The following is a 23,142-nucleotide window of genomic DNA, read 5'->3' as shown; positions in this document are numbered from 1 at the left end:
ACAGGGGCGACTATTGGGTACAGCAATAGGGGTCAGGGGCAGCAATTAGATACAGCAATAGGGGACAGGGGTGACAATTAGAGATGAGCGGACTTTTCGGATATCTGGTTCGTGAGAACCAGAACGATCGGCGTTGGATTCCTGCTGTCTGCTTGCTCCGTGTAGTGGGTGGATACCTTCTAAAGAATGCCTGGAAAACTGGGATACAGCCATTGGCATTGTCTGTATCCCAGTTTTCCAGGCGTACCTTAGAAGGTATCCAACCGCTGCAAGGAGCAAGCAGACAGCGGGAACCCTACGCTGATCGTTCTGGTTCTCACGAATCAGAAATCTGAAAAGTCCGCTCATCTTTAGTGACAATTAGGGTAGGAAGGGGTTAACTTGTTACTGTGTGTTTGTGCTTGCCTGGTGCAAGGGCTGTTTTTCTCTTCCAGGTCTGAACCCACACACAGCGGAGCAGGTCATAGAAGGAGAGTTGTCAAAAGCCAAGCCCTTCAGTCATTTTTTCCTGTGATTGGTCGGCCTTTAATGATGGACCAATTAAAGTGATCCCCGACAGAGGTGGTGATAGGTCCCTGGCTGGTTGCTGGGACCTGTCACTAGTCGCTGACATCACAAGTTATACTGTCACTGTGCAATTTTGCACACGTACATGGGGCTGTGCTAACATGCCTCACACTGGACAGGTGAGGAAAGTATTACTCTGACGCTGTTCTCCTTGGCTGTATACAATACATAGAGCGAAAGGGAACTTTGAATTGTACTTGCTGCAACTGGTATCCAGTCACAGGGGAGAGGATACAGCGACTTCCAGTCCCGCTCAATGCTCCCTCTTCTCACCATTCAACCTTGATGATAGCCTGATTGTAAAGCTTCTCCAAGCAGTCAGGCTGTAAATCAAGCTAGAGTAGGTGTCCCCTCCCCCACAAGCTTACCAATGCATTGAGCTGTCAATGAACACAGTCTCAGGCAACACTTTCTGCAACATGGAGATATAACTAATGTGTAACCAAAAGCTTGTAACAATCCTGGTAATGCTGGTAACATAGTTATTTCTCAATGGTCATTATTGCAAATGAAACTGTTTTCTGTATTCTTGTAGTCTTAGAGAAGATTCGCAGTGCGGTTGGCTGTGCCCAGCTCCTGATGTCACAGAAGTTCTATCAGTTCCGAGAGCTTTGTGAGGAAAACCTGGTATGTAAAACCCATATCGTATATAATAACATTACCAATTTATTGCTTCCCATGTGTATTAAATTTCTTAAAAAATATTTAAAAAAATGTGGCTAAATACAAGCAGCTGACCTGGCATGCTTATTTATTTGGGAAATTTCTACACCCTTTTATTGTGTCTGGTTCAACATGCTCTAAAATTACCGAGAGTTTTCCTGTTTATAATCCCCCTCATTACAATTCCCTGGCAAACATCAATGACTTGTATTGCACACAGCACATTGTTTGTGTTTCCATATGTACTTCTGCCCAGACATGCTTGCTCCAGTGCTAGCATGCATAATTGTATTCCACTAATGCACTGATATAACATGCCTCTCTAGTTATTAGGTATTAACACTTCTGATGACCTAAATCCCAGTAATTGCTGGAATTACTCTTCTTCGCCTCACATCTGTCATATATTATTTTAAAATGGGAAAATAGTGCAGCAGCTTAGCTATGACTCCAACTTCAGTTTACATTTTTGGAATGGTTGTCTTTCCTCCCAAGGGCACCTTGGTGAGCTGGGCAGATGGGTAATGCTTTGCCAGTTATGTTGTTAATCAGAAGATGAAGGATAGACTTGCGTCAGGGCATCCTCAGAGGGCAATCCATACCACCCAATGGCAAAATCAGTCAGTGACTAAACCCCATCATTATATGGCAAAGAAGGGGCGGTAACACTTCCCACAACAAATTGCATCAGAAACAATAAAAGTTCCCAATCCTTCCCACAACCACTCCTTCCATTCGGTGCACTGATACATTCTTTATCTGACATTATTACATTTCTCACAATAGGTAGTAGGTGGTATACAGTATACAGAGAAAAACATATGGACTGAAAAAAAAAATACTGTGAGAACAGTATAATGACAACAATTAGTAATTAAATATCTAAGTGTAAAACTTAGATATTTATATAATCCCATGCTTTAAAGCAGTGTTTCCCAACCCATGGCGCTCCGGGTGTTGCAAATCTGCAACTCCGATCATGCTCTGAGGTCAGGATGAGAGTTGTAATTCTGCAACAGATGGAAAGCCACTGGTTAGGGAACACTGTTTGAAACAGTATATAACTAAATTTTTAGGGAGTATCATACCCTGTAATAATGCAGAAATGATTTGTATATCAGTAGCAAATATAGGCTTTTCTAAGGACCACACATAATTTGTAATTATAAAAGCCACAAAACTATAATGTAAATTAAAATGGAGAATTCCACCCTTATGCTATGACCTCAGACAATCTCTTTACCTAATCTGACCCTCCACCCCCCCAGTTGTGGTTGGGTGCCCTGTTAAACTGCTCAATGTTAGAGAAGCAAGCAGTATTATAGGTCGAGCACTCAGCAGGGGGTTGGCTCCCAATAGGGATTCTCAGCTGGACGCACTAAACTGTTAATAAGAAGTAGTGCACAAGATAATCAGCATGATCATTCAATTAGTAACATTTGGTGATATGTGTAGAGAAGGAGGGTAGCACTGGATGATTGTTGTGCCACTTCCCAGGTAGTTATTTAACTTGGACAATGTTCACCTTGGCATGCTGTCCCTGTTATGCTAGCAAACCAAACCTTAATGAATCTATACTTACCTGTCCATGCTCCCCGGTGTCCTCTTCCATGTCTTCAGATGCCTCCAGCCCGCTCAGGCAACCACTGACTGAGGGACAGTGCAGCGGCCAGTGATGGGCTGAGAAAGCGGTCACTCTTGAGACACAAAAATGACAGCTCTCGCTGCCAATCACTGGCCGTGGTGCTGCCCCTTCTCCGCCAGCCAGTGATTGACTGAGTGGGCTGTAACTCTTCTGTAAAACTCTTTGAGAATTACATATGGCTGCCTGTTATATTGAGTACTTAGATATTAAGAGAGTTACCATGAAGAAGTAACAACATAATTCCTATTGTCTTTATATTTGGCAGAATCCTAATGCACATCCAAGACCTACTTCTCAGGATTTAGCTGGGTTCTGGGATATGCTACAATTGTCAATAGAAAACATTAGTATGAAATTTGATGAACTTCATCAGTTGAAGGCCAATAGCTGGAAAAAGATGGATTCAATTGATAAAAAGGTAAGTTACATTTACCAAAGCATTTTTGCTGTACAATAATTACAATTGTACAGTTGTTGTTGTTATCGTTCTTCTATATTATCACAATGCAACCATAGGGATTATATAACCTGGTGAGCTCTGGTAGGATTGAGCCTTGACTGACGTACAGAACAAGGCTCATTCCTCCTTGCTATACCAACTGGTTCTCAATGTGGCTGAGTGAATTGTTTGCAAAGGCATTTTATTCTGTAAAAAAAAAAAAGGCTTGCGGTATATTTCGGTGTAAAGCGCAATCATAAATTTACTTGCACATTCTAGGAGGTGCTACCAAGAAAAATAAGGAAGCACAGAAAACACCACTGAACCTGGTATTCACTACAAAAAACAGCAACAAAAACTGCAAAGGAACCTCTGCCATCCTTCAAAACTAGGACACAATAAACCCTTTAACTTATAACGTGTAATTATTTATATCTTTTTGGTGGGGTGTTCATTCTCAGGTAATATTTTAATATTTTCCCTACAAGATGAATCATTTGCCGATTGTAAAACATTTCACTTCAGATGCCGATCCCACGAGGTCTACACCTTTCATTTTTGATACTGAAGTTGGGTTTCCACTAATAATACTCCTGGATCTGCCAATAAATTTGTGAACTCCATCCTATTAGGTAATATAAGGTAGTACTATTATTGGGATTTAAAGAAGCTCTAACATATTTATAAGAAAGTCAATGTAAGTAGCCAGCATCTACCTATGTTCTGATCTATTCAGTCTGTTAACTAACTAAAATTGTTGTGATCTACTACTTTGGCACTATTCACTTTGGATTACCCTAAAAGAATACAGACTCAAACAATGGAAAGTTTCAAAATAACAGAACTAAAACCATCACATTCTACTTTTCTATGGTTAATTGGCAAACTAAAGCTTTGGTTTATTTCATTGTTAAACGTCTGATTTCTCTAGTGTCTGTTGCATTGTTAGTCTTTGTTCACACCACATTTGACCCATATGTGTTTTTTATGGGATTGTTTGGTTTAGAAAACCACTTTTTTAATTATTCTACAATATTTTTCAGTTAATAGAGAAGGTCCTATGTTGTTTCTTAATGTGAATGACCTGTTGTGTCCATGCATAACTCACTAATTTTAAGAGAGACTGTGTTATACTTTTCTCTATGGTGGTGCAGCAAGAAAAATAAGCCTGATGTTAGGATTTCCATCAGATTACGGCCTACAATAACCTTATTTTTGAGGGTCAATTTAGGTTGGGCCCACAGAGGTAAAGAAGACACTGCAGTATAAGGCTATGTTCACACTACGTATGAGACCGGCCGTTCCGTGACCCCGGCCGGGTCACGGAACGGCCCGTCTCTGGCTGGATCACCTCGGCCGGAACTTAAGTACCAGCCAGATGATCTTTCCGTCCGCAGATCTCTGATGCGGGCGCATCAGCGTGCGCCCGCATCAGAGCTTACCATAGCACACAGTGAAGAAAGTGGCCGGAGCCGCTTGCTTCACTGTGTGAACTGACAGGTCTTTCTGCGGCCGGAATTCACTGAATTCCGGCCGCAGAAAACTGACCTGTCAGTTATTTGCGGGGCCGCACAGATCCCGGCCGGAGCGTATACGATGTGTGTACACTCCGGCCGGGATGCCATTGCTTAATAGGCTGTGTTCCACTGCACAAAAACTACGGCCGTTGTTGCCATCGGCAACAACGGCCGTAGTTTTACATAGTGTGAACATAGGGCTAAAATGTGGTGTGAATAAAGACCGTGTAAGCCAATAGACATGGAGAATACAAACCTACAGCCCCCAATAGCTGCAGAAATAACTTAAGGGGTTTGTGTAAACAACTGGATAGGAGACCTTATGGAAGGTAGATGGACATGGAACTAACATCTAGTGTGTGATGACTTTTATCTCTTATTATAATAGCTCATAGTATACATAGAAATTATGTATATATTTATATGTTAAATTATATACACATTGACACTTGTAAGCTATATAGACTATTAACTAAACCTTGTAAGAATAAGTTTTAGAATACTATATCTACATGACAAGAACAGATTCCATGATTTATTTACTATTTTTCAACATAGATCATGACATATTTTCAGAATGATATGAAATCTGTCCAGTATATCAGTAATCATTTACAAAGTGAATATAATAATATACTAGTCACCACATTTCATTAGGGTTGAAGGTACTTTCCATGCCTGAGAATTAATATTTGATAAAGGTGTTTTCCAGGAACATAAATTATGGCATATTCATAGATTTGTATTCTTAGTACTTCACCAAGGTCCCAATTCTAGAGCCTCTTTCACCATTCTGGCACCTTTCTGTTCTTACATAAAGCGTTTCCCCCCTTTATGTCAGTACCATGCTTAAACAAGGTTGGTTGTCTGTTTCGGTGAAATAGCTTAGCCAGCCTCTTTCTCTGTGATGGTTGATTGGCTGATACAGATAAAGAAAAGGCTGCTGGCTTAGCTAATGTACTGAGTCAGGAAGCCAACACCATTTAAGCATGGTACTGACATGGGGAGTTCTTAGCCTTTTCTGGAACAAACGTAGAAGTAAAGTTGCCAGGACCATGGCAGAGACTCTGGAATGAGGAGTGCAGCATTAAATCGGGGTTCACACTGCATCAGAAGCTCAGTTCAGAGCCTCCATCGACGTTGCTCTTTGACACTGACAAACAGTCATAATTGGATATGAACAAAGCCAGACAGACCCCATTCATTTTATTGGGTCTTCTGAATTTCCCAATCGTGTCCGTGTAACAGGACAAAAATATGTCACATGCAACATTGTTTGTACCGTAATTTCAAATGCACCCTAAACAGAGCCTCTAATGCAGTGTGAACTAAGGACAAAACAAAATACCTTTTCTTGTCTCCGGACAGATTATTTAAGCTTTCTTTGCACCCTTGGCCTGTTGTATAATAAGTCAATATCTAGTACATATATTCTGTTATATTTAAAGGGTCACCTTGAATATCAGTTTATATTCAGATATATTTAACATAAATCATTTATTACCTTTGACATTTATCCAATGTACGGTCAGATGTACTATACAAGGTCTGAGAAAAGAATACCCCTTTTTAGAGCCTTGTTCATGGGCCAAAACAAAAGTTCATAACAACATTCCCAATAATCGACCCATATAAAAGGCACAGTGATCAGCGACAAACAATAAAATGCTCCTTTGCTGACTGTATTGCACCATTGCTAGTTGGTCGCACATTGCCCTGTGTAAACGAACAAGTCAACAATTGTTCTTGTGGACCGGTCTATGCAATGATTAAACCATGTAAAAGTCTCCCTTAATGAACATTAATCCATTAGATCTACGCTTGTTTTAAGCCCATGTCAGCCTGTCTAAAAGGGTTTTTAGAATACAAATACAAAATAAAATCTCTAAAGACAGTAAAAATTCTACAAAATTATAGAATTAACAATACACAGCAATCATATTAACATACTAATCTATCATTTTAAATGATCAAAATGCTAGTTTTGTGGCTATTTTTCATATTTCTTCTCATTAGTAATCGGTACCTATCCTGACGTGTGCTCTGGTTAGTTCCTCATGCTTAGTGGTTTATTACAGTGCCTCCAAAGTAAATTGACTAAGAATACAAAAGAAATACTGTGACTTACTGTGTATGAAATAACCTTGTTATCTACCTCACCGGAAGCAATAGTCTTCCATCATTACAATTTACACTCAACTTGATGGCAATGATTTCGGTAGACTTAAGACATGTTCACATGAAGGTGCCAGAGACAAGCTAGAAATTAGCCATATCACTGACATGGCAAAACGAAATTACAAGCAGCATTTGTGCTGTGCTATATAGTTGTGTAAGGTGATTCCCTAGGATTCCCCTAATTTATATTTGCTATGTGGCAGAAAATCAGTGTACTGAGTTGGAAAGGAAAAAAAAGCTAAATCTGGACACAGGTAAACAACTGTTAGACTTAAAGTATTGGGCAATTTATTGGTTTTCCAGATATTTTACACTATCCTCAGTCACTGGGGACTATTATACCAGTGAGTCTCCTCCTGGGGGACTGGACTCTATGGCATTTATTCACCAGGGACAGGTCACTATTCCATTGTAGAACTGGGATAATGGCTATGTTTACATGGATTTATAGGAAGCTTACAGTCTTTGATAAATTTCCACTTTTCATTGTTTTAAAGTGTCACTGTCGTTACAACTTTCAAAACCTAAATCCACAGTAGATGTGATATAAAGCAAGTTTGCAATTTACATTCATTATTTTTTGTTTTAGTTATGGAAAAAACGGCACTTCCTGTGTTCTGACTTTTTCTTTTTTAAAGTGTCTAAACACAGAACGTCCCTTGTTTCCCAGGCCATCTGAGCGCCCACAGCGAGAAGGCAGTCATGTGACTGATGGACACATTGAGCCGTGACTCTCTGTACTGGCTGGGAGTTTATGTGCTAAGTCTCTTTTTTTCAACCAGCACAAGACTAAAAAGTATAACATTGTTTTACAGCATGATAACTAAAAAACAAAAATAATAAATGTATGTTGCAAATTTTGAATGTTATAATGACAGGTGCACTTTAACTACATGATGTGGAAGGGAAGCTCAGAAAAATTGTGACTTAGGCAACAGAAAAGTCAAAATCATTTTAGCTTCTCCGAACTTTCACCTATCTCTATGCAAAAAAAACATAGATGAGTTGCTTAGAGCAATTAATTACTTCATAACTTTGCACTAGTTTTTATACCTAGGGCCTATAGAATATGATATGTACATTATGTACATCTCCCATGCATAGCACCAAGTAATGTATACGTTCAATAAGGCTATGCATGGACAAGTCCAACTTTCCTAACATTCTGATGATTGGGTATATCCAAGAAGGTTAAACATATTATACAGACCATCTTGAGAACTTGCTAGATCATTTTGTGACTACAAACATTTCCTATTAATATTAAGTAGCCCTTGACCCATACAGACATTTGTTAGCTTTTTTCTTACCAGTTGTAATCTCTTTACTCCTTTTCCACATGTTGATCACCACTCTTAAAGCTCTCATTCCATCCCCCAAGTGCCTCAGCTAACTGTGTATACCCATTAAGTGCAGTTTTCTGTCACTATTTTTGCGTCATTGGATGATAAATTGTGTCTACCATTTCTTATTTTAGCTGTATTTATGACACCAAGAGCAATAACATTTTGTTCTCTTTTTTGAACATTGGACTTTGCATATATGCTTCCAAAATAAATGTAATGCAGATATACATATGAGTGAGTTTGGATTTTCCTTATTATTAAATTTATTTTGATATTATAAACTAATAAAATAAATTAAAAAGGAAACATAAATTGGCCTGGTGTCCTACTATAGAGGGAATAGTTTATTAGATTTTTTTTGCCAGTTTTTTTGCCAGGTGCAATCCATATATTTGATATGTTGGCACACTCTGTGGTTAAAGAATAATAATTTCTTTATTTATGTAGCGCTTACATATTACGCAGCACTATATGGAGACTATCATCACTCACACTGGTTTCTGTCCTCATTGGGGCTTATGGCCTAAATTTCAAATTAACCTATCCATATGTTTTTTGAGGAAACTGGACGATCTAGAGGGAACCCAAGCACAGTCAGAGGGAAGATAAATACTCCTTGCAGATGTTGTCTCAAAAGACACGCTGTCTCAAAAGGCTTTTAACCAGCAGGTGGACCAGTATCATCAATGGGAATCCAAAGAAATTACTGTAGTAAAAACAAAGTACTTTGGGTATATTGCCAATCAGGTACGGCCTTGACAGCTAAACAGCATCCAACCCGTAATTTGCCCTATCTTTTGAGGAGTTATCGACTGGCTTTACATAATTTTGACCGCTTTAACTTTTGATAGTTTAGTTACATAGGTCCATTTATAAATTTTGGCTGCACCAGTTTTGTTTGTTACCTGTACATACGTATTCATACATTCATCGGTCAAACGTCTTCTATATTGCAAAAAAAAAGGGGGGGGGGGGGGGGTCAGTCTCCTATCCACCAATTTAAGGTCATATCCTCCTATACTTAGAATTCGAATAAAAAAGACAAACACAAATTATATTATGGTGTGTACTAAATTTATGTCTGTCTTTTTTTGTTTAAATTGTCTTCTATACATTTGCAAGTATCTCCTCCGTCTTGTCTTCGTCCTGTATAGTTTTCCATGGAGTAATTCATTCCTTTTTATGATCCTATGCCGTTTATGCTGCCATCATGCATAACATCTACCTTGGCACTGCTACTTCATAACTTTCCACCTAAAAGATCAAGCACACTTATTCACTTTAACTGACCACTAGACAGGAACTGTATCCCATTAAGTAAAGGGAACAAAAGTTAAACATTTTGGGGTCTAGGTTGCCATTAGTGCACATACATTGCTCATGAAGCATACCTGTAGTCATATGTTCCAGCCATTTCAATTGGTATTTATAGAATCTTCCTATTGGGTATAATAGTCCTCAGATGATATTTAGTAAAACATAGCCTAACATTCTGAAAACTGTTGAATATATGACGTGTGCCATAGATTAGGGAGAATGTAATGATACAGTTACTTACACCTGTCAGTGAGTGTTCGATTTTCTGCAGGACCTCCACAGGGGAAATGAGGCATTACACCGCACCCTGTCATATCAATGACTTGTCTGTTTAATGCAAAACAGAGAAGGTCATCCGAGATAAAATACAATCTTTGTAATTGTTCTCCACTCTGGCAGAAAATATATGGATCCAAACCATAAGGACTCCCGGACATTAACTCAGAATGCACTAATAGTGTATAGTAGATAATTGTCTGAACAACTCCTTTCGATTAATAATATTATGGATAATTTATTTATGGATTGTTCTACTAATATATTCCATTAAAGACCTGACAAGTGTGAGAATGTTGGCTATTAAGAACTTGACATCCAGTGGCATCTTGTTAAGTCAGCTTTTACAATGGAGCAATGATTTCTATAAACAGCCCCAGGCTAAAAGTTATACTTTTGTGTCCCTGCTCTATTCACTTGTAACCTTACAGTTGAACTAGCATGACCTTGTTTGGACACTTTTGAGCACATTTTGTGCTCATCCTGTGACTCTCAGGTGCCTGGAAAATTGCTTTCCTGATGTGATATGTCTAGTAAACAATTCACATTACTCATTTCTTACATTACAATTTCTGTGCTCCAATATGTCACTATACAACTGGCTCTCACTAGTACATTTATTTAAATGGCTGTTTGTTTCTTTTTGTATCGATCTATCCTTGGATGTCAAAGTCATTGAGAAGATTTAAACATATATAAAATATTCATGCAAAGTGACAATGTGAAAAATTGCTTTATAGAGAATCAGTCTTCTCGATATCATGCTTAGAAATGTAGACATGGGTAGATAGGTAGATAAAGGAAAGTAGATGAAACAAATTATACCTGTCACCAAAGGGGCATTGACACATCCGCAAAATACTGTCTGTGCACCAACAGTTCTCTGCGGACCTGACTTTTAAGGGCAGCTTCACATGTAGCCAATCACAGCGGATTTCATGCTGCGAGTTCTGCAGTCAAATCCACTGACATTCCCGCTACTGTAGGTTTCAATGGACTTAAATACTACATTTTCATTTAACTGCGACTATGTAAATGCCACCCCCCCTTAACCCACCGCCGCCCGCAGCATACTTTACCTGGCCTGCCCTCCAACTGTATCTTAGGCTCCCGGTTCCCATAGGTCCCTAACTGACGGGGTGGTAGCCGGAAGCCTCAGATGCAGCTACCCTAAAAGTTTACGCTACTGTACTGACCCAGCCACGCGGGTGGGGGTGGCATATATGCTCTAACTCAGCGTGGCTTCTATGACACTTGAGCTTAGAAAAACTATAGCCTTGCAAAAGCCGTCAGCTAACTATCATTTGTTTTATCTACTATCAGCTATCTTCCCATGTCTTCAGCTCGGAACATGTTACAGAGCTGACAGATTTCATTTAACCAACCAGTTGTGAACAATTCTTTTACTCCTGGTTTCCAATGGATTACAATGCTTAGCTCCTACTTTAGGGAATTGCAGACATGAGAATCACTCGATGCACTGTTATTTATAGAAGTGCTCATCTTACAAGATGAACCTAAGTCCAATAACACGTGTAGTGAGAAACTAAATGTCCCACCATTGTCCAGCAAATCCATAAGCATTTATAGAAGCCTGTATTCCCTCATCCTCTTTACTATGGATTGCATGTAATAGTAATTCTGATAGTAAGAATGCACACTTTAATACCAGGTTTAGACACTACTTCACAATTGTAACCATGGCTATAGGGGCAGGGAATGGGAGGGCAAATAAAAAAATGTAAAAAAAAATACATTCAGCTCTCTGCTCAATCCTGGTCCAGTGCCACCCCTGCTTCAGAGTGCCTAGAAGAGTGCCGCCCCTGTACGCTCAGCAGCACGTAATACTGCAGCCAATCACTGTGGTCTTCAGTGGTCACATGAGCAAGTGCAGTGGTTTTTCATTGATTGTTGGCTTTGAGACGCTTAGATGGATGCATGCAAAACAATAGATAGGGCTTATGCAATCCTACCAAGTTCAGTCTCGTTCCCATCATAATCAGATCAGTACTTTTATGTAAACAAAAGTTTTTCATACCTTTTTAACAATTCTCTGTAAGATTAAAGGGGTACTCCAGAGGGGAAAATTTTTTCAAATCAACTGGTATCAGAAAGTTATAAAAATTTGTAAATTACTTCTATTTAAAAATCTCAAGCCTTCCAGTACTTATCAGCTGCTGTATATTCTGCAGGAAGTGATGTATTCTTTTCAATCTGACACAGTGCTCTCTGCTGCCACCTCTGTCTGTGTCAAGAACTGTGCAGAGCATGAGGTTTTCTATAGGGGTTGCCTGGACAGTTCCTGACACGGCCAGAGGTAGTAGTAGTAGAGAGCACTGTGAACTAATTGTGAGACAATTATTATGCACCCTGGTGCATGTCCCAACGGATTAACTAAGAGGCTCTCGTCTTTTAGTAAACCCGACAGGGTGAATAGGCGGGGCCCGCATATTCATCTTGTTTAATGTCCCCCATTCACTTTAACCTGTAAACAGTCCATGTAGATTTACAGTGTAAACCCAAGTACTGATACCATAAGACTTTATCACTGCACAATCTAGTTGTCATGCGCAGCTGTATCTAGCTTACGTGGATATAGTAGGTCAACACTGTTTACACTCAATAAACATATTAAACAGATTACAACACATGTTATTGGAAACTGGGTTAGTTACACTGTGTTTTAATAGCTCACTCATCTCTGCATACACATATTGGCATGCTGCCTTTTTTTTGTACAACTTTTTTTTTTTTTCTACATTATTGCATTATACTGAGTTACTTATAGCTCGTGTTTGCCAACAATATCCATATAGCATTGATTTATTTTAATAGAAGCCAAGCAGCTTTTACTGTCTCCTCAGTGCAAACTGCTGAATGATGTCATTTAATTAACCTTATTTGACTGCTGTGAAGCCATAGCTGCTTTATATTTAATGGATGTCAGAGAAACCATACATCTGTATTTACTTATGCACCATCAAACATGTGTAATTTTAGGTTTTGTACAAGGCTTTCCAAACTTTAACTTCGTATTCTTTAAAGCCGACAACCCTATAACAAATGTTTTAAATAAGGACGGGTTGGAGGCAAGGAAACAGCTAATAGCCATTAGTAGCCATTATGTGTGCGATGGGGTCCTCCTCAAAAGCGTTGAGCCATGAGGGAAGTTGGGAGACCACCGTTCATATTCACCAAACTAGGGATTTTTGGATGGCTTTTATCAGACCTTATAGAACTCAATCTCCTTGTTTTCTCCTCATCAAAGAACTGGGAAAAATTCTCCAGCATGGGGACTATACCAACCAGCACCATAGCTCTCCCTACCCATACCATCCCTTAAATGAAAGTCTTTAAAAAGAGAATCAATAGCTAGATGCACACCTTCTATTATAGTGTATATATATAATTAACAAACTCTGATACTTTGTTGGGACATTCATTCCCCTCAAAATCATGTAAAACTTTGCATTACATAAAGTGATATTCATTACAACATGCTAGAAGAATTCCTGACATTTAGAATACACTGTTATGCTATGTTCACACGATTTGCAACAACGGCCGCGATTACTACAGAACGTACATAGTGCGTCCCGGCCAGAGTGTAGAAACGTAGTATACACTACGGCCAGGATCCCTATCGGCACAGCAAAAACTGACATGTCAGATTTCTGCGGCCGCTATTTACTGAATAGTAGCCGCAGATAAACTGTCAGTGCACACAATGGAGCAGCAGTAGCTCTACTCCACTCCATTGTGTGAAGCAGCGCCCTCATCCCACTTCATCAAGAGTGAAGATCATCCAGCCGGTACTGCAGTAGCGGCTGGGATGATCTTTTCTGACACCGGGCATTCTGTGACCTGGCCGGGTCACAGAACGGCCGGTGTTATACGCCATGTGAACATGGCCTTAGTCTTCAATAAGATGGCAAGTGACTGGCAGCCATTTAGGAATCCGCTGTTGCCATCATTTTATAGCTGTTTGGTGAATAAATGAGCTACACTATCAACAAGGAAAGTTACTTACAATATGCTATACTAATCACCAGAAGGTGACTATCAAGAGTATAAGACAGGCCTACTGACATTGGCTACTCTTTAAAGGAAATCTGTTAGCATGTGGAGCCGACCCGTGCGCATTAAGTGACAGTTTACTAGTTAACTGGGTACCTTTGCCTTAGCTTTCAATGCATAAGGGGCGTAGCTGGGATTCATGGGGCCCCATAGCAAAAAACTTGTATGGGGCCCCATGAATCCTGTAGCCCCCCCCCCCCCCCCCCGCCAAACACAGACATTGACGCACATACACACAGACACAGAGGCACCATTAACATATATACAGATACGCCACTGACATACACACATATATACGCTGTAATGTGATTACACTAGTGCTGATGTATACACCATGAGTAGACTGTACACAGGGAAATCATCTCAGTGTAATAAGAAATACTCAACCAGAAATAAAAGAAAATGCAGCAGATATTAGTGGTGGGTTCTTTTATTAGAGCCCAGCATTAATAGAAGCTGCTGCAGAACATCTTTGGGAGCAAACCTGTCAATCACTTGAGACACTACTGACATACACAAACACACACACATATACACCAGTGCTACAGACATTGCTGACATACACAAACACATATAGCCACAGATACATACACATACAGACATATAACTATATACACAGATACATATATCTACACACTGACATATACATATACCCACAGATACATATATACACTCACCGACACACATACACAGCACTTACAGCTCCCAGGCTTCCCCCTCCTCCTTCTGTAGTCTGGGCTGCTCTTCACATAGGTATTGAGGACCTTTGGGTCATGTGACCCAAAGGTCCTTAATCCCTCTCCTGTGCCGTCTGGCAGGTCCTGCTCCTCTGTTCAGCCCGCTCACCCGGCACTACAGAGTGGGGGTCCCTCTTCCTCTCTGGACCCCTGGGGGAGCGGGGTACCTACCATGAAGGCAGGGCATGGACAAACATGGAGGATGGCGCGGGTGTGCAGGAGACCATCCTGCGCAGAATATTCATGAAGAAAGGGGAAGAGCTGGGAGTGGTGAGGCGTGCCAAAGAGAGGCACGAGCCTCTTTGAAATTTATTTAAAGTGGAAGATATGAAATTATGCAGCATCTCCTGCACTAAAACCTAAGGCAAAGGCACCCTGCTAACTAGTAAATTGTCATCTGATGCACACTGTCAGCATTCCCTTTAATGTGTGGGTATAATACAGAAAAGGCCATATTGTCCATAAATATATTTTACAGATAATCTAACTGTAGTTACTTGATAAATCAAGAATGAATAGTTCCATATAATCTGCATTTTAGAACGTTAAAACAGTGATACTCTGTATAGTTCTAAAAGTGAAGGATTGCTATCCATCGAAATGTGGTTACAGTCTAGTGGATATTGCTATCTGTATTGTAACAGCAGTATCACGTCTACATTTGGTGATGACAATGCTGAAATACAGTATGTGACAAAATGAAGTATTACAGTGATCAGTTACCTCCAATTTATTGTATACAAATAAAGCTTTTTGATGTATTTATGATAATTGTTGTTGTGTTTCCTGTTTTTCATCCTCTTTGGACATCAGATACAATGTTCCACAATCATAAAGGGCTGAGTACTTTTCTCGATCAGGACGAGATATTTCATTCAATGAAAATTGTCTAAACTCAATTCCAGCAGACTAAGTTACCATCTAATGTATATTGGGGTGTCCTAAATCTTCCTAAATTGTCTGGGGAAAGAAGCATTGAGCTTGTTGAATTTCCAATGTCTTTCTTCTTACAGGAGATAAACTGGCACCAAGGTATTTGGGAGCAGCTTATTCCCCTCTCCCCATTGAGAACACATACACTGGCGATCAAAATAAGAGAATTTTTTTTTCAGAAATACTGTAATCTACGTTGATTAACATTTGAAGGATTTTTGTAAGGGGGACACCATGCCACTAGAACAGTGTTTTACAAAATAACCAAAGTATATCAACATAAAACCTTTATTTTTTCAAAAAATTTGATGATCATAATTGGAGAACAGCAACTAGTCTTTCACACTGCTCTGCTGTGATTTTGGTCCACTTTTATCCAGTCTCTTCCACAGTTCTGTGACTGTCGTGGGCTTCTAGGCCATAATATTGTCACCAAGGATTTTCCAGAGTTGTTCTATTGGGTTTAGATCAGGACTCTAGGTTGGCTATTCATTGTTTCAATGTTTTCAGTCTCAAGGAACTGCTTTAGCCGTTTTGCTGTGTGACAAGGGGCATTGTTCTGCATGAAAATTACTGGCTGAGTGAAGAACGCAAGTAGGGAACCACATGTTGTTGAAGAAGGTTCTGATACACACTTGCATTCACTCTGCAATGTAGCTGTATGAGAGGTCCAACTCCTGCAGCAGAAAACATTGCCCAAACCTTGGAACGTCCTCCACCACCTTTCTTTGACTTCTTTATACACTCTGGGGGAGATTTATCAAAGGGTGTAAAATTTAGACTGGTGCAAACTGCCCACAGCAACCAATCACAGCTCAGCTTTCCTTTCAGCACTGCCTTAAGCTGAGCTGTGATTGGTTGCTGTGGGTAGTTTGCACCAGTCTAAATTTTACACCCTTTGATAAATCTCCCCCTTTGGGTTCAGTCTTTCCCCAGTTTGTCAGCGAACATAATGTTTCCCATCTGACCTAAATAAATTAAACATTTCAGCACTAAAATAAACTCTGGAGCACATCTCCTTTGTCCTCACAATATGCTCCTCAGCAAAGGTGAGTTAGGATATATTCTCAGAGGACTACACCATGACCTTGACATTTAGGAAATAATGTATTCTCTAATTTTGATCACCAGTGTACATGCAAGTGTATAGGCAGGTCGGGGGGAATAATTGTTGGCGAAATAAGCATTTTCCCAATAGTTATCTAAAGGTTTCCACGCACTTAAATCAGACAAATCTGTGAACTTTGGTGGGACCAGACAACTTTCCTTTTGTCTCTTCTGGGGAACAGAGTGAATTTCTACAACCCTTCTGTTTCTTACTGAGATAAGCCACCACCAGACCTGTCTGGTAGAGATGAGTGAATCTACAGTATGAACGAAGCAAATTGCTTTGTTCTATCTGCATTCTCCTCATCAGACTGCGGGCTTTGAAGTCTGCTCCAATCCGTGCCACTCCTCCCCAGGTGCTGGGAAAAGATGAATCCAGTCCTGGGAAACTGGGAGAAGTTTCCCAGGACTGGATCCATCCTTTCCCAGCACCTGGAGAGAGGCGGCACGAAGCGGAGCAGACTTCAAAGCCCGCAGTCTGATGAGGAGAATGTATATACAAGTAGAAACAAAGCAATTTGCTTTGTTTCTTCTGTAGATTTGCTCATCTGTCTGGCATTGGCTTACCCTTCCTCTCTCCATTGAGAACACAGAGATGTTTGGCCTTGCACTCACTGGGCCTGTCTCCTGCAGGAAGGAGAAACACAGAAAGTAAAGTGCTCAGCTATCTGCTTCTTCTAACTTGTTCTAGCAATTGATAGGGGTTGGACCAAACAATTACCTATTAAAACTTTTTACATGCTTTTAGGACTTGCAAAATTGTATTGTATTTTGTATTGCCAAATGTTTATGCATTTTGATTAGTTTTTATTACAAAGTGTACACAATCTGTAATTATCAACTTTTTTATTGAATGGGTCCACACATACTAATAGTAAAGAAAATGTTACAGTCTCTACTTATATATAAACAATAGAAAATTGTGAAAAAATAAATCATATTTTTAAAGTATTAGAATCCCTTTATATTGGATGTCCAGCAGATTTTTTTAAACGGACTCGGGCTGGCTTAAAAGTAATAAATAAGTCACCCTCTGCTGTCCTCATGGTGCCTGTCTCTACTGATCAGTACTTCCTGTTTTCATCTTGACGCACAGGAAGTGGCAACTCAGCCAATCACTGGCAGAGGCAGGTCACCGCTAGTAATTAGCAGCCATTTTCTGCATGCTGAGACAAAAGGAAGGGCCAGACAACCCTTTAAAACGAAGATGTGTATACACTATAGGCATTATTTTCTTATAGTTAGAAATGATGTTTTGCTTGGTAACTGTTCCCTATGTTTCCTCTTTTAAAAAGCTTGTCCAGCGCTAGCAAAAAAAATTTCTTAGAACTGATATTCCAACAATGTCAGGTCATCTCTGATCAGTGCTTCCTGCAGAATTTCTTGACACTGTTTTACTACTGTCAAGCGTTTATTTGTGGATTTTGGCAACACATTGGCCCAGATTTGCTAAGTTGCCTGTCTAGTTTTTCACAGAGCAACCAATCTGAGCTCAGGTTTAATATATTTAAGAGCTCTGGTGAGGTTATTTGCTTTCGGAAACCAGACGGTGTGCGTTTCAGGCAACTTGATAAATCTGGACTGTTAGTTCAATGAGGATCCCTGCATGTTTTACTCACCAGGAGGGGGTAAATTTGAGGGTTTTTTTGCACGCAGGAAATGCCTGCTCAGACTAGTAATGGCCATAGTCATTGGATGAGCAGGCTTTTCCTGTGTGTCAAGAGATCACCTGGAAGCACTGATCGGGCCTCGACGCTGTCAGAACTGCATAAAGTCATAAAGGTCAGTATTGGTTATTTTAGAACCAATCAGAGCCCTAAAAAATTTTTTGCAGTAACTGGACGGCTTTAAGTGAATCTATAATAAAGAAAAACTGAGAGAATAGCTTTCATAGCTTGTATGCAGAATTTCTATAATGCAATGAACCTTCTGCTTTAATCAGGAGAGAAGGGTTCCTCCTCCCGTGCCAAAGAAGCCATCGAAAGGTCAGGCCCCACTGGTCCGGGACAGATCTCTGGAAAGTACAGAGAGACAGCGGCATGAAGCCCGGAAGCGGCTGATGTCTGCAAAGCGTGCTGCGTCTGTCCGACAGAATTCAGCTACTGAGAGTGCGGATAGCATTGAGATCTACATCCCAGAGGCTCAAACCAGGCTATGAAGCCATCACAAGCAACACTGGGGGGATATTATATATCTATATATATTTATGACACAAAGTTACATATATAATATATCCTCTAGTTTGGTTTGGAAACACAATCATGTGTATATGTTATTTTGTATTTTTCTTCTCTTTCTATACTCTCTCTCTTTTACTTCAGTCATTTTCACCCAGCTGTCATGAAGTCCCTCTTTCAGATTGTGCTGTATGCAGTCGGTTCTCTGAGGCTATGATCCTGCATCTACCCTTCTCACTTATTTTACCATGATAACATTCTATAGACATCAGTCATTTCCACTGGACCTTCTTTTATTTTACATGCATAAAATAAAGGAGGAGTAACTCCTTTGTATAGAACTCCTCATTGTGCCATGTTTTATTTACCTTTTGTCTAGAGCTACAGTAGTCTGTAATCTAGTGTACAGCAATAGAAAATTGTAGGGTATACAGTACTGTGGACTCTGATGTCTTCCTATTCTAAATGTGAAAAGCATGGGCTCGAATTCCCAACTTCTTTTCTATGTAGAGCAGATGGAGCACTTTATTGTAGGCCACAGGCGCACCTCTCCCCAAAGGCAACAGGTGACAGAGGAGAATAGCTGTACTTCCAAGGGACAGGCGGGCAGGTAACAGATCTGTTCACATTATATGACTTTCACACTTGCCTGCATGATACACTATGAAGCTTGCTTATGCTATTACAAGAGTGCACTTAAACAGACTAGTTCACAGTGAAAAAAGATGTATACAGATTTATTCTGTACTGTAATACGGTTCACTTTTTAGATTCCTACTAAGTTCAATTTGGAGAGAAGGCAATAATGTGTACCAGCTATACGTAGACGCTGCAACAATGCAGAAACTGGTCAACTCTTTCAAAGAGTTTCCACCTTAATTCTAATCCCCATGTGCAAAGTCAGAGATCCACAATTGTATACTTACTCATCTAGATTTCTTTTTTAAAGATTACCGTAACGCACATAACTGTGAAAGTGCCAGATCACTCTTTGCTTTACTGGAAAAATACTCTGCAGGTGAACCGGTCTGATAGTATAGTGGCTGTAGTAAGGAATTGTAGTTGGTTGCATAGACTTTTGCAATGTTATTTAAACAGAAGCAGTAGCATGGGGAAAGGCTTCAATACAATATATCTGCAGGTCAATATGAGTTATCCATAACTGTAGTGCATCCTTTTATATCCTTACTATTAAATGGCCTTAAAGTTAGAACTCCTCCAAAAGATTTATATGGGATGCTATGGGAAACAACCTACCTTAGAAATATTTTGCAGCTACGGTATCTAGAAGACAAGAGAACTACAGTAATTCTTATGGAAGGTAAAGTAAATGAAAGGAAGACCCATTTGGAAAAAAAAAAATATTTGGTTTTAGAAAATGCTCCCACTTTAATTTACTAACTTACTTTCACATAAAATACCATATAAAACCATTGCTTGCATCAGCATATATTACCCATTAAATGACATCAGTGTTTAGTTTATCAAATACAATAACTTAAAAAAAAAAAAAGCACTACATTATAACTTTTTGAATATTTTTTCTTCATTTTTGTACATATTTTGCTAGGTGCCTGTGTCTACTGTAGTCCAGTAATAGAAAATGTTATTAAATACATATAATGATGCACTTTACCTTAATATGGACCGAGAACAGGAGCTCAGGAGAATTACCCACGCTGTGAATTTCATCATTAGGATTTGCTTTCAGACATTGCATTATTCTAGAATTCAGCACATAGTATCAATCCATGATACACCTCCCATGTGTTTAACTCAATTGTACAGAAACAGAATTGCTAACCATACCAACACGTAGTGATGCACAAATAAAAAGAACAACTACATGCAATGTGTCATACAAGACTAATAGCAGCAGAGGCACATTTAAAACTAAATATAGGCCATATTTTCAATGTGCATGCTCCATATTATCATTACAAATCATCAGACATGACATACTTCAGTTTGGATAGAAATTCATTTGGCCCTATACATTAGAAATCAAATGTACCATTATAAGATCGAGCCTTAAAGAACAAAAGTTTTGAATTTGCACTGATACACTACATTATGCTACTGTGTATATCACTTAAACTATACCAATCTACTAACTATGATCATAGACAATATATTAATACATTTAGATATTATATATTTAATAAATGGTACCTATGAAAGTGGGAAAATTATATAAAGAATTCTTATTGTAACAATACAACAATACCACCAGCAGTTTCCATAATTGGAGACTTCTGCAGCTTTCACTTGCATATGGAAATTAAAATACTAAGTAAAAAAAAAAAAATTCATTGCAAAATAAACTAAAACTATAGATCCTGAGATCTGAATACTGTATTTTACAGATTTATCCTATCATAAGGTTAACTATAAATAATTCATAAAAACACTTATAGATGTTCACAGAAGTGTCAAAAGGTTTGATCAGCCGCATCTCAGTCCTGGGTCCGGCTCCAATTGTTAGATATAGACGGGTGATGCGTGTAACTGTGCACTTCACGCCCTCCCCAACCTGGCACTTGATTTAACTCTTTAAATCTCCCGACTATATCCAATGATCATAGGGGATCTCTGTGACCTGGACTGATCAAAACTTTAGACATGTCTCAGTGATAAAAGTTAATTACGGTAAATCACACTAACACCATAAGATTGGACCATGTAGGTTGAATTAGTGGGAGGTCATTGGCTTTCATTTATGAAAACTAACCGACAAACTCATTTTGTTGCCCATTAAAAGAGAAGTACGGTGGGGGTAAAAATCATTACAGGCAGGGGGTAAGGAGAAAATAAAAAATAATTTAGTCACCTGTCCTTGCGCCCGTGCAGAGCTACGTCCCGCTCTTGGACCCCAGCCAGCTGCCTTCTGAGCTCCCCTCTGGCTATGTCCTGACCCAGCTTACAGATGCCCCGCTCAGCCAGTCAGTGACTGACATGAGAAAGTGCTGCAGTCACTGATTGACTGAGCAGGCTAAATCCCATCTCGAGCCCAGGTGGTGACATACCCGGAACCTGACAGCCAGTGGGGTCCGGGAGCTTGGTGATGAGGCGCAGCGCAGGCACTGGGAGCGGAAAGAATATTGTCTTTTTTATTTCCCGCCACCCCCCACCCCCTGCCCGTAATGATTTTTGAACACCCCTGACTTCTCCTTTAAAGTACTGGGAAGAAATGAAAGCTGCACTGAGAATGCCTGCAATAGGCAACAAGGACATTTTTTTTTCTATTAGTTTTGATAAATAAGAGCTGCTTGCTTTCTTACGTGCCCTTACCACCCATAACAGCCAATCAGGGTTCAGTCTTTTTTACACAGCTCTGAAAAAAATCTAAGCTGCACTCTGATTGGTTGCCATTCGATAACAAGGCTAGTTTTTTCTCAAACAAAAAAGACCAAAATGAACAACCTCAATTCTTTCTTCTCTGTGATTTTTAATTATGTTCGCTGGGCAATATGGCATCATGTCCATAAGAGTTGGGAAGAAATGTTACCGGAATGTCACAGGTTACGGGCATTGGTGGCAACAAGTATTGTGATAATAGAAATTATAAAAACACTCATTTTTATTCTAGTGAGATGCTTGCTTGCTTTGCATATAGTTGGGCATCCATTGACACTCATAGAAATGGTTTATATGTATCTGCTCATTGAGTGAGATCGATTTGACGATTAATGTGTCCTTGCCCATAGACATTTACAAAAAAAAAGTCTAAAACAATGTAATGTGGTAGATTTATTAAAAAAAAGTTTTCCAATTCATTAATTCTTATTGTTATAAAGATTATGCACAATATAAGAAAAAATAGTAATGTTTAGCAGCCACTGTAACATGACCAGAAAGGTAAGGGGTGTCCATGGCATGTAATTCTGATAACTACTGATCAGCGGGAAGTTTACATTTGGCTGAAACAAGGACACTACACAAAGCAATAATGGGGGAAAAATGGGAAGGATTATTATGATACCTTTAGAAATATATTTTTGATTGTAGAAATAGATTGCTTGATTGTTGTAATAACGATTTAAGGTCTCCTTTTTCATGCATGGAGAACCTGAATTGGGCAATTGGCAAAGGGTTGTCTGAAAAGTAGGTATCCAGTGATGTTTCAATTTTTAATGCCTGTTCATCTTTGAAACGTTTTCATG

The 23,142-nt window shown here is 39.4% G+C and overlaps 1 protein-coding gene across 3 annotated transcripts in view; it reads left to right on the top strand.

Moving 5' to 3' along the window:
• Positions 1–19,092, top strand: part of DLGAP1 (DLG associated protein 1) — a 172,098-nt gene extending 153,006 nt beyond the window's left edge. For 2 of the 3 annotated variants that reach the window (XM_069957736.1, XM_069957738.1), the window contains exons 8-10: positions 1,103–1,194; positions 3,141–3,293; positions 18,745–19,092. In XM_069957736.1, coding sequence (XP_069813837.1) covers positions 1,103–1,194; positions 3,141–3,293; positions 18,745–18,960 — 461 coding nt within the window. In that variant the 3' untranslated portion in view covers positions 18,961–19,092. Of the gene's footprint in view, positions 1–1,102; positions 1,195–3,140; positions 3,294–3,593; positions 3,701–18,744 lie in introns of those variants that run through there. The other variant, XM_069957737.1, reaches the window with a different exon arrangement.
• Positions 19,093–23,142: the final 4,050 nt, after the last annotated feature.

The sequence above is a fragment of the Dendropsophus ebraccatus genome, chromosome 2, assembly GCF_027789765.1.
Source record: "Dendropsophus ebraccatus isolate aDenEbr1 chromosome 2, aDenEbr1.pat, whole genome shotgun sequence".
Taxonomy (NCBI): Eukaryota; Metazoa; Chordata; class Amphibia; order Anura; family Hylidae; genus Dendropsophus; species Dendropsophus ebraccatus.
This window is presented reverse-complemented; position numbering and strand designations above follow the sequence as displayed.